Source organism: Lynx canadensis, chromosome E2 (assembly GCF_007474595.2).
Source record: "Lynx canadensis isolate LIC74 chromosome E2, mLynCan4.pri.v2, whole genome shotgun sequence".
NCBI lineage: Eukaryota > Metazoa > Chordata > Mammalia > Carnivora > Felidae > Lynx > Lynx canadensis.
Genome location: NC_044317.1, coordinates 27750276 through 27765454, shown reverse-complemented (window position 1 = coordinate 27765454; position 15179 = coordinate 27750276). Strand labels below are relative to the sequence as shown.

General features: G+C 51.7%; 1 protein-coding gene across 13 annotated transcripts in view; it reads left to right on the top strand.

Moving 5' to 3' along the window:
* The window catches only part of NLRC5 (NLR family CARD domain containing 5), an 88909-nt gene that overhangs the window by 38832 nt on the left and 34898 nt on the right, over window positions 1-15179 (top strand). For 9 of the 13 annotated variants that reach the window (XM_036064234.1, XM_030297114.1, XM_036064233.1 and 6 more), the window contains 12 exons: window positions 1332-1415; window positions 1536-1625; window positions 2597-2656; window positions 4638-4703; window positions 5170-5253; window positions 7035-7118; window positions 8080-8169; window positions 10483-10551; window positions 11335-11403; window positions 12803-12886; window positions 13323-13406; window positions 14927-15016. In XM_036064234.1, the coding sequence (XP_035920127.1) occupies window positions 1332-1415; window positions 1536-1625; window positions 2597-2656; window positions 4638-4703; window positions 5170-5253; window positions 7035-7118; window positions 8080-8169; window positions 10483-10551; window positions 11335-11403; window positions 12803-12886; window positions 13323-13406; window positions 14927-15016 (954 nt within the window). The remainder of the gene's footprint in view (window positions 1-1331; window positions 1416-1535; window positions 1626-2596; window positions 2657-4637; window positions 4704-5169; window positions 5254-7034; window positions 7119-8079; window positions 8170-10482; window positions 10552-11334; window positions 11404-12802; window positions 12887-13322; window positions 13407-14926; window positions 15017-15179) is intronic. The other 4 variants (XM_030297122.1, XM_030297121.1, XM_030297123.1 and 1 more) reach the window with 4 other exon arrangements.

Sequence of the window (15179 nt, the reverse complement as noted above, 5' to 3'; positions counted from 1 at the left end):
AAGTCACTTCCCAGGTCCCTGTGCACCCCCTGGAGCCTGTGATGAATCCTGCATATTCCATCAGGATCTGGCCAGTTGTTTTTCAATGGGACCCGGAAAGGGGAGGCATAGATCCAAGAACTGTGTGGGGCTGGATCCAAACACCAGGCTCCCAAAGACCCTAGAGCACTGCTTCCCTCATCTAATATTTTGCTCCATCTTTAAGGAGCTTGAATTTTGAGCCCTCTTTCCGTGACCCTGAGAGAAGGGATAGCAGCGTGTAGGCAGGTGTTGGGCACTGTGGATACAAGTAAGTGCATGAAACACACACATACCTTCACACTCGTGCACCTATGTATTCACGCTTGCACTCTCCTGCTCTCCTGACCTGCACATTCATAGGTGTGCACACATGCATGCACACTTAGATCCACATACACACTTAGATGCAGTTACACACTAACTAAGCACATGAGCACAAATATACTCCTGTCCTGTGTTTGTGATGAGTAGCCTGAGAGGGGTGGAGCCAGGGAACCTTCTCAGCAGTTCATTGGCAGAACCATCACTAGCTTATATGGCACCTTTATGAGACTTAGAAAAGGCATCCATTCATCCAGAGAGATGCAGCCTGGCACTAGGTTGTACTGGTTGTTGAGTGGAGTGTAGGACCTCAGCTCCTATTCCCCACAGCTGAGTGCCTTTATGTGGGATCACTAGGTGATAGGAGAAAAGATTAAGGTCACTCTCAATAATCAGGAAAAACAGCGTTAACAATTCACATTTCCAAACCTTTGCACTGACCAGAGCAATCATGCACAAAGGTACCCTCACACTTCTGTCCCTCCAGCTAGGAACTCAGGCAAGGCTGGGTTGTGGACTCCATTTGACAGATGGAGAATGTGAGCCTGGAAAGAATGTGCTCAGACTAGGGGTCAAGGCCAGAGCTGGGGATGGAGGCAGCATCTCCTTTATCCAGTCTAGACTCTGCTCATCACCTAGGAGCCGAGAGGCCCTAATAAACTCCAGCCTCAGGCACATCCCAGACATAGCCCTGAGAGCAGGGTGCTGGGTGTCCTCATTCCGCTTCATGAGGCCTTCACAGCCCCGTTATCTGGATCTCTTGGGCCTAGGCAGGAGCTCCCCTTTGGGGCTGAATAGGGACAGAAGTGAGGCTGGCAGAGGGCCTTTCCACTTAGCTGGGCTTACTGGATACTGTGGAGCAGGCCACCAACACCTTGTGGGCCTATGACTTGTGTCTCCTGCACAAGGGCAGCCATATCACCTGTCAACTGGGGCTCCCAAATCCCCCAACTCCATGGCTGAGGGGCTGGGCCTTGGTCTCCCTGCAGTTTTCAGGACAACCAGCTCAAGGACGGGGTGTTGCTGAACATTGTGGAGGTGCTTCTTTCTTTGCCGCGGCTCCAGAAGCTTGAGTAAGCAGTCTTTCCACCCCTTTGCCTGAGTCACCCTCCTCCCTGGAGAGCAAAGAAAGTCTCTTCAGGAGCCCATGGGATATAGGGTTCACTCCTGACACCCTTGCCACAATCTTGCAGCCTGAGCCGCAACAGTGTCTCCATGTCAACCTTACTCTGCTTGACAAAGGTAGCAATCACAAGCCCTGCTGTCAGGATGCTGCAGGTCAGGTGAGCAGGAATGGAATCTGGGCCTCAGGGTCTTGAGAAAAGGGGAGGGGAAGGTAGTGGGTGGGAAAAGGAGCACCTAGTCTGCAAGACCTACATGTGTGGGCACCTGAATTTGTTTTATTCATATCGGTATCTCCAGAGCCTAGTTCAGATATGGCACCTGGTACTCAGTATATAGTGGATGGATAGAAGGATGGATGGATGGATGGATGGATGGATGGATGGATGGATGGAAGGACGGATGGACGGATGGTTGAATGAGTAGAATAATGGACGGATAGATGAATGGATGGACAGATAGTTGAAGGAATGGATCAACAGATCTAGGAAGCATAGGCCTAGCCCAGGGGATAATTAGCCGCATGTTGCTCTCCATGGTGCTGAACTAGGGATACCTGTTTGGATTATGGAGTAGGTTAAGTGCCATGCAAACCTAAAATACTGTAACTCCCATAAAAACTCTTTGCATTCCTAATTTTTAAAAGTCTTCTCTGGGGGCGCCTGTGTGGCGCAGTCGGTTAAGCGTCCGACTTCAGCCAGGTCACGATCTCGCGGTCCGTGGGTTCGAGCCCCGCGTCGGACTCTGGGCTGATGGCTCAGAGCCTGGAGCCTGTTTCCGATTCTGTGTCTCCCTCTCTCTCTGCCCTTCCCCCGTTCATGCTCTGTCTCTCTCTGTCCCAAAAATAAATAAACGTTGAAAAAAAAATTTTAAAGTCTTCTCTGGAAAAAAAAAAAGTCATCTCTGTAAAAATTGCTTTCCTGACTTTTAAAAACACTCTTTAAGTACTCATCAAGCAATAGCATAGTCACAATTTTAATTTCTGATTTGGGGCACTTTTGCCAGTTGTTTCTCTGTTGATTACAAAATCAACTTTTTCTAGATGTTTGGAACAGCAAGGGGTGTGCAGGCAGGGGGTATTGTGCTGGTTTCCAGTCCACTGGTCTCATGGCTCGGTGTCTGACTCTTGCAGGGAGGCGGACCTCATCTTCCTTCTTTCCCCGCCCACGGAGACAGCTGCAGAACTTCAAGGGTAAGAACGTAGAAAGGGGGTGAGTCTGGGCTCATTCTTTTTTTTTTTTTTTATTAATTTTTCTTTCCAACGTTTATTTATTTTTGGGACAGAGAGAGACAGAGGATGAACGGGGGAGGGGCAGAGAGAGAGGGAGACACAGAATCGGAAACAGGCTCCAGGCTCTGAGCCATCAGCCCAGAGCCTGATGCGGGGCTCGAACTCACGGACGGCGAGATCGTGACCTGGCTGAAGTCGGACGCTTAACCGACTGCGCCACCCAGGCGCCCCTGGGCTCATTCTTAAGAGCAGTCTGGGCTCAAGCAGTTGCAGGGAAAGGTGGGCAAGAGAGCACATGCAGAGTTGGAATGTGGGGCTGCTTCTTGCTATGGCTGCCCTGAGAAATGACTTACTTCTCAGAGTTGGCAAAGAACTTTAACTTCCTCTAGCATATCTGGACCACATCTGGCCCCTGTGATGAGGGAGCATCCCCAGAAGTCTCAGAGCAAGGCAGGCCCTTAGGGAAGGCATGAATATACTGTTAGGTTGGCATTAGTATGTGGAGAACACTCTGGAAAACTCTTCCATCTAAAAAAAAGGGGCCTGGGTAGTTCAGTCACTTGAGTGTCTGCCTCTTGATTTCTGCTCAGGTCATGATCCCAGGGTCATGGGATCAAGCCTCATGTCGGGCTCCACACAGAGTGTGGAGCCTGCTTAAGATTCTCTCTCTCTCTCTCTCTCTCTCTCCCTCTCTCTCTCTCTCTCTCTCTCTCTCTGTCTCCCTCTGTCCCTCCCCCATGCTTTTGTGTGCTCTCTCTCTCTCAAAATAAATAAACAAGTAATAAATTAAAAAAATTTAAAAAGAGAAGACGATGATACCTACATCTCAGAGTTACTCTGAGGATTGAATGAATTAACGCATTTAATGTACTTAAAATACTACTGACATCCAGATGACACTCAGGTGCTGGCTATTCCAGCTGTGCGTGGATTCCAGCTTGGCTAGTCCTGCATGGGTGAAGAAAGGGAAATTGCCTTTCCATGAAAGAACATTACAACTAGGCTTCCTCATACCCCTCCCTGGCTGAGACACACAGACAGATGATGTTTTATGTCCTTGGGCAAGTCTTTTCTCTGAGCTTCAGTTTCCTCGCCCATACAATGATCTGGTAGGACCAATGTCTTTTTCTCCTCCAACTGTATAGCTGTGATGCCCAATATGGTAGCCACTAGCCACATGTGGCGATTCAGATGTATATTAATTAAAATGAAGTAAAGTGAACCTTTAAATTTATCAGTCACATTAGCCACATTTCAGGTACTCAATGACCGTGGGAGGCTAGTGTCTCCCGCAGCGGGTGGCACAGATATAAAACATCCTCATCATCGTGTAAAGTTCTTTTGGACAATGCCAATCTAGAGGTCTGTGAAAACGTAGCTAATAATGTTCCAGCTTCTCGGCAGCCTCCAACCCTCCCCTGGCCCAGTGAGAGAGAGCCTGGGTGTGCCCTGGCCCCCACAACCTGGACCCACACACAGTCCATGCTCCCAACCTTCTGAACTACAGGTAGCACATATACAAATGGAAAGCTTCAACATTGAAATAGCAGCTTCTTTTTACTAAGCTTCAATTTTGTGCTTATGCGGGGCACTTGACCGTGCATCATCTCATTTAATCCTTCAATCACTCTGTGTTAGATATTGTCGTCCCATTTCGGAAAAGAACAGTGGAAGCTCAGATAGGTGAAGTGACTTGCCCAAGGCCACACTGCTATATATAAGGCAGAGCCAGAATTTGAATAAAGCCTATTTGACCTCCGACCTTTTGCTCTCCTTGCTCTGCTGAATAACACCTTCAGCACCTTCAAACAACTGTCTTTGTTACTCATTCACTTTGGGTCATGCTGCAGGGTCTTCTGCCCCTAGAACCTAAAACAAGAGGTTTGGCTCATCAGGTCTTAGACTCTTAAGCCAAGGCCAGTGTTGGATTTGCTCTTTGCAGGGCATCAGACCTACAGGGAAATGCCAGCCAGAGGAAAGAGGCTCAGAGCAGAAGCCTGGCACTCAGGTACCTCTGTGGGCTCCATTGCCTTAAGGGGAGGGATATAATATGAAAGGAGGTGCCTTCCCAGGAGAGGTGTAGCAGGGGCAAGGAGGATAAAGGATAAAGGCATGGAGCAGAGAAAGCACATGAATAACCCATCCCGGCTTGAACAAGGAGCATCTGTTATAACAACAATAATTATTATAATTTAATGAGCCCTTGCTGGGCACTGTAGTATTTTATATCCATTACCTCATTGTAATTCATTTGAAAACCCTGCAAAGTATGCTTTATTCTTCCCGTTTTATAGAGGAGGAGACTGAGGTTAAGTACCTTGTCCAAGATTTCCCAGCTACCAAGAAGCAGGGCCAGGATGAGACCCCAGGTCTGTCTGCCTCCTGGCTCCCACACCTGGCAGTGGTCCTTGGAGCCGGAGGAGGCATGGTGTAGCTTCTTGCCCTGAGCCCCTCTGCCTCCACCCTGACCTCAGGCTTCAGCAGTGTCAGCTCAGGGTCCATGACGTGCAGGAACTCATAGCCCAGCTCCAGGAAGGCCCCCAACTGGACAAAGTGGAGTGAGTATCATGGGAAGTTCTGGGGCGGAGAAGGGTGGTGGGCAGGGCAGGGTCTGAAGGGCCTCTACTGTGTGTGTGAGCATGGTGTGAGGAAGGGCGTGTTGCCTCATTAAGAATTTGGGGGACGCAGATATCATAACAGCTACCACTATTTAGCATTTGCCCTGGGCCAGGCTTTTTTACAAACATCCTCGTATTTAATCTCCCCATCTCTTTGACGTAAGTGCTGTTTACTACACACATTTCATAGAAGAGGAAGTTAAGCCACACAGAGGTAAGTTCGCACAAGGTCACACAGCTAGGAAGAGTCCAGGCCAGGGTTCAAGCTCAGACAATGACTCCCACCGGCCTCGTCCCCATAACCAGTGTCATCAAGACCTGCAGGACAGAAGCCTCATCGCACCTGTCTTCTGGACCACAACTCTCAGGTGCCCTCACCCAGAGTAGAGTGAGACCACCTTCTCCTTTGGGGCTGGAGAAATTCCATTCATGTCCAGCTCCTTGAGAGTAGGGCTTGGGGATTGGTAGAGGTCCTGTCGTGTCATCCAGAGAGGACCCCTGCCAAGACCATTCCAGGAAATCAAACGGGCACGAGGGTGGAGTGATGGAATGCCATAATGTGTTTTGAGGTGAGTGGCCCCACCCCAGGGAAAGATGGACAGGTGAGGGCCTTGGTGACCAAAGCTTGAGCCTTGACTTGGTCCTACTGGGAGAACCAAGACAGGATTAGGTGTTTTTACCAAACTCGAATGCTTCCACCCACCTGGCCATCACCAAGCTTGCCCCTCCCCCGGTGCTCTCACCTGCAGTATGACCCCATCACCCACCTGGCTACACAGACCAAACACCTCTCAGCTCCCTTCCCCTCCCCCCATAACCAGTCCATGCCAAGTCCACCTACCCCTCACGTAGCTCACAAAACCACCCTCTTCTCATCCACCTCTCCAGTCTGAACCGCTCTCATTCCTCACCTGGATGACCCCATCAGCCTCCTCACTGGGTCCCCTGCTTCCACACTGGCCACCTCCACCGGGTAGAGAGTGAACTGCACTCCACTGCTGCCTGCCCCCTTCACTCCCTCCCACTGCTCAGGATAAAGCCCGGATGCTAAAATCCTGTGTGATCCGGAACGCTGCCTCCAACCCCCCAAGCCCCAGCTGACCCTGCCCTGCCACTGAAATCATCGATCCTGACACACTGTCCCCCTTTCAGGTCCTCCTGTGTGCTACGCCACAGGGCCTTTGAATGAGTTGTGCCCAGTACCGGGATCACCTTTCCCCCATCTCTCGCCCACCCCTTACCTACTGAGCTCCTGGTTTTTTCAAGCAAGTCGTTCAAACATCAGGGAAACTTCCCTGATCCCCAGAGTAGATCTGATGCCCGTATGACTAAGGAGTTTATCACAAGAAGCAGTTTTGCAGATTGAAGCGTAAAGAAAGAGCTGAGGGCGAGGCCTTGGAATCAGGCTGCCTGGGTTCAAATCCCAGGTCCCCCTTTCAGGAGGTGTTTTAACCACTCTGTACCTTGGTTTGCTGCTTAGTAAGGTGAGGATAATAATGGGGCCTGCTTCACAGGGTTGTTATGAGGATTAAATACCCAATAATCGTAGAAGCAGCTGGGGTGATGCTGCACATGTAGTGCACAGTCTTGCAGCACCCATTATTAATAAGGCTCACTTACCAGAGTGATGCTTTGGCTGAAGTCAGGGAGGGACGGCGTGCATGCAGAGGCTGGGGGGACCCCGCCTTAGCAGCACAGAGCATCAGGCCCCTCTGTCTCAGCCTCTCAGGGAACCAGCTGGACAATGAAGGCTGTCGGCTGATGGCAGAGGCTGCAGCCCAGCTGGACATCACCAGGAATCTGGAGTGAGTTGCCCGCCTCACCGTGGGGTAGCAGGGAGGGCCCCGGAGAGCCCCCGCTGGTCCCTCCCACCTGGGTCCGTGTGCCCACAGTCACCAGACGTAGGTCTGCCGCACTGGCCACGCCTACTCTCTCCCCAGTACCAGCAAAACTGGAGTGGTTTGGCCTCGACTTGCCTTTGTCTGGCATGAGCCACTGTCTTCGTTCCAGTTCTTAAAACTCCTTGCCTGTGTAGACCGTGTTCCTTGTATATCAGTGGCTTGCATTCACTTTGTCCTTACGACAGCCCTGGGGTGGGATGGGGTGGGGTGGGGTGGGGTGGGGTATTGCACCGGGTGGATGGGCGGTGGGGTACTGGAGTGGGGAGAGGTGTGTTGGGTGGGGGTATGGTGCTGAGGGAAAGGGGTGGGTTGTTGGGGCGGTGGGGTGGACAGAACGAGTAGGAGGCAGTTGGTATGCTGTGGTATTATGCGGTATGGCATAGGGTGGTGTTTGGCTGGGGTGTGTTGGGGTCTTGGCCTCAAGTGCGGGTTAAAAGTGGGTGAAAGGTTGAGGTTGCGAAACAGTGGTTTGGGGCCTCGGCTTTGGATTTCATTCCTGGCTCTGTCGCTTAGTAGCTTTAACAGAATTTAATGTCTCTGGGCCTCCGTTTCTCCACTTGTAAAATGGGATTAAAATGGTGGTTATTTTACAGACCAGGAAACAGGCCCAGAGAAGTGAAAACAGTGAGTCAGTGCTTATCGCTCAAGCTGTAGAACCTTATTCTCTGAGTGGGGCAGGGGGCTCAGGCATCTCTTGGCTCATCCACATGGGCCAGAATCCTTTGAGACACCCTGGTTAAGGACCCAGGACATCCCGAGGGTGGCAGTCAGCAAGCCTACTGTGCCAGGAGGAGGGGACCAGAGCGGTCTAGGGCTGAGGACTTCGGCTGCCTGCTGATTGCCACCTTATCCCTCCTCTCCACAGCCTCAGCGACAACGGGCTGTCTGTGGATGGGGTGTATGGTGTCCTGAGCGCAGTGAGCGTGTGCCAGACCCTCGCAGAGTTACACATCAGGTAGGAACTCCCAGTGGACCACTGTTACCCACTCCTACCTCCAGCCTAGAGCTCTGGGACTCTCCCATCATCCTCTCTCAGTCCTTAGAATTCTTTCTGGTCCCAGGCCTTTGGGACCTGTAGAATGTGCCGCCGCGCCTAAACGCTCTTTTCCCAGCGCCTCTGGGTGTTGGCTACTCACAGCTTATACCTTCTCTGGGAAACTATCCTGGGCTGATAGGAGCCAGCGATGCCTGGGAGGTAACCCTCCCAATTCCCCCAACCAGGAGTGGCCAGTGACAGAGGCAGAGATATCACTCTCCAGCCCTCTGGCCTCAGGTGGGACAAACTTTTGGTGCCATTCATGCTCCAGAGCTCCCTGTGGGATCAGGCTGAGGACTTGCTCTGTTCTGCTTCCCTTCCCTTCCCAGTTCCTCCTGAGAGCAGGCCCTTAGTACATCATGCACACAAGTGACCATCAGGTGACACTTGAGCCACTGCCCCATTCATAGGCTCAGGCTCTGCTTCTAGGGAATTTGACCCAAGACAGGGCCCAACCTTATTTCTGTAAGTCTCAGTATTCAGTCTTAGGAGCTGAGGACAGATGCTAACACAGTCAACACAGTCCCCACCCAGAAGGGCTCTTCACTGAGTAGGGTGGTCCCTCCTTTGAGGAGGAGAGAGACGCCAATTAACCCAAACGAGAGATTAAGAGACCTTGGTTCACTGTATATAATGGTCTGATAAGGGATCCTTAGCTCATTCCGAATGACGCTCTTTATTGCTAGAAATTTATAGTAAAGAAATCATGCTGCCGGTATAAACACATTTAGATGCAGGGATGTTCACCTCAGCATTGGTTATATAGGAAAAACTGAACGTACTTTAATGTGTAACAGTTGAATATTAGGTAAGTAAACTAAGTTATCTTCAGAGAGAAAAACTCAATGAGAAATAGTGGTATAGGTACAATTATAGCATGGAGAGCTGACTATGGCATATTAAATAAACAAAAATTTTGATTCATTGCTTTTACAGTAAGGCTTTTCAAACATACTCAAAAGGTAGAAGGAATGGTGCCATGAACACCCCAGCTCCCACCAATAATTATCAATATTTTGTCACCTTGGCTTCACCTGTGCCTTTAAAAACTGAGCTTTCGGGGCGCCTGGGTGGCGCAGTCGGTTAAGCGTCCGACTTCAGCCAGGTCACGATCTCGCGGTCCGTGAGTTCGAGCCCCGCGTCGGGCTCTGGGCTGATGGCTCAGAGCCTGGAGCCTGTTTCCGATTCTGTGTCTCCCTCTCTCTGCCCCTCCCCCGTTCATGCTCTGTCTCTCTCTGTCCCAAAAATAAATAAACGTTGAAAAAAAAAATTAAAAAAAAAAACACAAAAAAAACTGAGCTTTCAAAAGAGAATCTGTAAGTTAATCTCATTTTTTAAAAAAAGGCAAAAAAGAAGGAACACTAATTGCATATAAAAAAGGGGGGGCTCCTGGGTGGCTTAGTGGGTTAAACATCTGACTCTTGGTTTCAGCTCATGTCACGATCTCATGGTTTATGGGTTTGAGCCCCGCGTCAGGCTCTGCACTGACCGTGTGGAGCCTGCTTGGGATTCTCTCTCTCTCTGTCTGTCTCTCTCTCTCTGTCTCTCTCTCTTTCTCTCTTTCCCTCCCCTGCTTGCGCTCTCAAAATAAATAAACTTAAAAAAAATAATCAAACAGACAAACAAAAAAAACAAAAGACTTGGAGAACTCCCAGTATTATCAGTGGTCTCCCACCGATAATCCCAAGTATTATCAGCAGTCATTGATAGGTAGAAAAGATGGTTGGTGGTTTTCTTTATTTCTTTCCTACTTTACTAAAGTTTGTAAGTTCTCCACTCAGAAGAAGTATGACCTCTGCAATGAGAAATGTGTATTTAGCTTGTAGTTTACACAGCTGAGGTTAGGGATGCTCCTGCTGTAAGTTACAGCCTCGGGTGGACTGTCGGTGCCTGTCCCGGACCTGGCAGTGACCCCGCTGTGCTGGGGTGAGTGCCCTCGACCGAGCATGCTCTGAAAACATAGCAGAGGGAGGAGGGTTTCAACCTGAGGGCCACACCAGAGAGAAAGCAGAACTGAGGCTTTCTTTGAAGGACTTGTCAGGAAATGGGGCTTAATCAGTTTCAAAATCTCTGTTGTAGAAAGGCTTCAGGAGCCCAGAAACTCAGGAAGTGACAGCAAGTGGCTGCAGCTACAGGCGGGAGGTGACACCTTCTAGGTCCCTCCAGGCGAGGTTATAAAATGACACAAGGACCCCCTGTAAGTCTCGTCTCCTTCCTCTCTTCTCTCTGCAGCCTGCTGCACAAAACCGTGGTCCTCACGTTTGCCCCGGAGCAGGAGGAACAGGGAGGGATCCAGGAGAGGTAGGGCCCAGCATCACCCTGGCCACATCCTTAGCCAGGGCCGGATCCTCCCTGGCCTCCACAGCTGGACAACATCACTCAGCTGCCAGGGAACCTTGACAGATTCACGAAGGATTAAGAAGCCGACAGACTCAGCAAGGGAGGCAGCCCTGAGAGGGAGCGTCAAAGGACAGACTGCCTCCCCTTTGCCCCGTGACACAGAATGGTGTAATGGGGTGGGGATGGGATAGCCACACAGCAGAGCACCAGAGCCTGGGGTCCTTCAGCCTAAACCCAAGGACTGCGGATTGCTTGGTCTATAGCTCTGATTTTGGTCAGAACTTCTGGCTCCCTCTGGCATGAGGACCCCTTAGAGGAAGTTTACCGCCTACAAGGTGCCTGGATTATCCCAGCCCAACATATGGGCAGAGACTCAGCTCTTGGCCCCTCAGTGTCTCCTACAATGTCTTATGTAAGGTCTGAGCTCTAGGCTGACATCTCTGAAGGCACTAATGATGTTGTTGAGATTAATGATACTAACAGCCAAGGTTAGCTGAGCACTTACTATGATGTGCATGCGGCAAGCAGCACATTCAGGCAGTTCACGTGCGTTGTCCCAGCGAAAGGCTACGTGATTTGTCCCACATCACACAGCCTGGAAGCCAAGAAGCCCAAGTGGAACCGAGGTCTGGCTGTCCTCGGGCCTCATGTAGAGACTGAATGGCGGGAGGTGAGGCTGAGGGTGGGCTTGGAGATAGTGGCTGAGGAGTTTGCTCAGCCTGGCCTTGGTGTGTGTCCCTCCAGGGCTGCACTCCATGACGGCCTTATGCGGCAGATGCCCTGTGAGCTGCCCCCGCACTCCACAAGGATCAGGTACGGTGCTGGGCTGCAGGCCTGGCTGTGGCTCGAGGCTCATCCCTTCCTCCGCTCGAAGCCTGTCCCCAGGCCTCTGGCCTCAGGTGCTCCCTGGAAGACACGACCTGTTGTATCCAGGAGTTGTGGCCTGGCTTCCCTGCCTCCCACCTCCCCTGCCCAGTCCATCCCACCCAGGGCTCACGAGGCAGCCCCTCAGTTACCTTCCCTGCCTGGGAGCCCGCACTCCTCTTAGCTCCCCTGACCTCCAGCAGCTGATGAGTTGCGGGGACTCTGGAAGGAGAGAATGGGGACATATGGCCCCTTCCTTCCTCATCCTGGGACTTAGCTCAGCCCCTACAGGGCTCCTGTCAATATTCTTCTGGACTTCTCTCTTACTCTAGGTCCATCTGATTCTCCCTGTCTCTATTGCTTCTTGTTTCTCTTATATTTCCTGTTTCTCTGTCTTTGCTGCCTTTTCTTTCATTGTCTGTCTGTCCTCTCCTGGCACTGTGTATGTGCACCTGCATATGTGTGTGTGCATGCATATGCGTGTGTGTGCATGCATGTGCATGTGTGCATGTGTGCACGCACATGTGTGTATGTGCATGTTTGTGTGTGCATATGCATGTGTGTGCATATGTGTGTGCATGTGCATGTGTGTACGTGTGTGCGTGTGTGCGTGTACATGCATGTGTGCGTGCGTGTGCATGTGTATGCATGTGTGTGCACGTGCATGTTTGTACATGCATGTGCATGCGTGTGCATATGTGTGCATGCGTGTGCACGCGTGTGCATGTGTATGTATGCGTGTGCGTGCATATACGTGTGTGCATGCATGTGTGCGTGCACATGCATGCGTGTGTACGTGTGTGTGCGTGTGTGTGCATGCATGTGTGCGTGTGCATGTGTATGCATGTGTGTGCGAGTGCATGTGTGCACGCACATGTTTGTATGTGTATGTGCATACTTGTACATGTGTGTGCGTGTGTGCGCATGTGTGCATACATGTGCACATGTGCATACATGTGCGTGTGTGCGTGTACATGCATGTGTGTGAGTGCGTGTGCATGTGTATGCATGTGTATGTGCACATGCCTGCATGTGCATGGGTGTGTAGGTGCATGTGCACGTGTATCTCTGCATCTGTTTCCTCTGTCTCTCATCTTAGTGTCTCTCCGTCTTAGTCTGCTTGCCTCCCTGTGTCTCTTACTGTCTCTGGCTTTCTACTGCCTTATGCGGCAGATGCCGCATGTGTGGCATGTCTGATGTGTGTGGTGTGCGTTGGTCCCTCTGTCTGGATCCCAGATGCGTCCCCGTCCCTCTCCTGAAAGCCTCTCCTATGTGTGTGGGGGTGGTGGCCACTGTCACCTCTGTTCAAAGAGGCAGACACCGCAGGGCTGTGCTTCCCCCTCTGCAGGCTGACACACTGTGGCTTGCAAGCCAAGCACCTAGCACAGCTCTGCAGGGCACTGGGAGGAAGCTGTCGCCTCAGTCACCTTGAGTGAGTGCTTGCTGTTGGAAGGTGGGGGGGGGGGAGGGGCCCGGCCCCGAGGGGCCCATCAGGCAGTGGGTGTCAGCGTGCTGGGTTTTGTTTTGATTCTTTAAGATTCAGATCGGCAGTCTTTCCTTCCTGCAATCAGGAACCCCTTAGAGAATCTGGCGAGGGGTTACCCCTTCCCCCTAAAATACAGGTCCCCACATATGACCCCCTCTGAAGTCCATTCTTGACTCCCCAGCATCACAGACCTCAGGATAGGAGCCCTGGGGGAAACTGCGGCTGACCCATGTGGGACCTTCTGAGATCCGGCCTGGCAGCTCAGGGTGGTGTCCCAGTTTCAGGAGAAGCTAAGTGACTGAGTGACCGGAGTGGAGAGACAAAGCTCCTACCAGCCCCAATCCGATCCTGCATTAACCTCTTCTCCCCTCTGCCCTCCCAGCTTCTCAGGCAACGCTCTGGGGGACGAAGGCGCGGCCCAGCTGGCTCAGCTGCTCCCAGGGTTGGGCACTCTACAGTCCTTGAAGTGAGTAGCTAACTAGGCAAAGCCTCTTGAGGCTTGTCCTCATCAGAAGGAGAGAGGGAGGGAGAGAGAGAGAAGGAGAGAGAGAGAGTGAGAGAGTGTGTGTAAGGGGGGTGTGTTCTGTGTCCCATCTCATTCCCTCCTGCGTTATTGTAAAGATTAAATCAGAAAATGCAAGTCAGTAACCTAGTCCAGTCCGTGGCACATGGTAAGTGCTCAAAAAGGGTACTTACGCTGTGATTCCCATTAACGGAGACTGGCCTCTGTGACTCAGTGATCCAGCTGCTGACTTAAGGTTCTGTTTCTTGAACCTGTCTTTGTGTCTCTGCACAGCCTCTCTGGGAGGCCCAGGTCACCTGGTCAAGCATGGCTGAAGTGTCACCTAATGATTAGTTAGCCTAATGACTGGCGGCCATGCTGGCCCTGGGGTGTAGGGAGGGGCTGTTGATAGGGAACAAGCTGGTAGGCAGGGAGGATTTGTGGCAGACAGGATACCCAAGCAGGGTGCCCGGGGAAGCTGGAGAGCAGAAAGAGGGAAGATGTTCAGTATGGGAGGGATGCCCTAGAAAGAGGCCAGGAGCCCCAGGACTTTGCCTGCAACAGACTAGAGTTTCTGGATGCTAAAAGACGCCTGTGTTTTAGGCTCCCACATACCCATCTCCTCCTCCTGAGCTCTTCTGGGCTACGGTGAGAGGAGCCCCTGGGGAGAGCTCACAACTATTAGTTCTCTGTGTGACCTGAGGCAAGTTACCTCACCTCTCTGGGCCCCTGGCTCCCAGTTAACACCTAAACTATAAGAGGGGCTGGCTCTGGTTTTGTATACAACTTTAGAATGAGTGCTGTGGCCTGAGGGCCCTCCCTGCTGTCTTGCTGTGGGATCTGGGAAGAAGGGGTGGCCTCTGTTCCTGTTCTGGGCCTGCATGTGGGTGGGGAGGTAGGCCTCACCACTGCAGGCAAATTATATGTAGATGGGCGCAAATTTCCATGTGACCTCCTCCATACTGTGAAATACTCTGACCCCAGACCCATGAGAGTCCGCACTCACCTACCAGTACCCGTGCCAGAGGAGTGCGACGTTAAACGGCAGATAGAAAAACACCGTGACAGATTGACAGACCCAAAAGAAAGGAAAAGCTTTGCTCCTGCCTTTTGAACAGGAACCCTTGCATTTTCATTTGGCACTGGGCACCGCCCTTCTTTTACCAGGTGGGGAAATTGAGGCACAACTCCGGCCTGAAAGCACTCCCCAGATTTATCACAGACCCAGGGAACCAGACTTGTATTCTCAGCTTTGTCACTGACATGTCTCATAACCTTGGGCAAGACCTTGCTGCTCTCTGGGCCTCAGTTTCCCCATCTGTACAATAGGGAGTTAGAAGAGGCACCCCCCGACCATTTGGGGTTCAGTGAGCTCTGTCGTCTGGACTCAGGGACAGCTCTCCCCTGCCCTGGGTTCTCACCACAAACAGGGAGGTTTTGAGTCTTGGGTGAGCTCTGTTAACGTCACCCCTATGATTCTCCAGCCTCAGTGAGAACGGCTTGTCCCTGGATTCGGTGTTCATTTTGACCCAGTGCTTCTCAACTCTGCAGTGGCTTTTCCACTTGGAAGTCAAGTGAGTGTGCCTCTGGGCCCCCCGCTCTGCCCTCTGATGGCACAGGCCATCAGCTCCCACCGCACTTCCTTGTCTGTCACGATCACAGTACAGCTTCCTCGGGGCCCTGCATGGTCCCAGGTCCAGTGAGCATGTGCTAGATGTCTGCCGAATGAGTGAACGG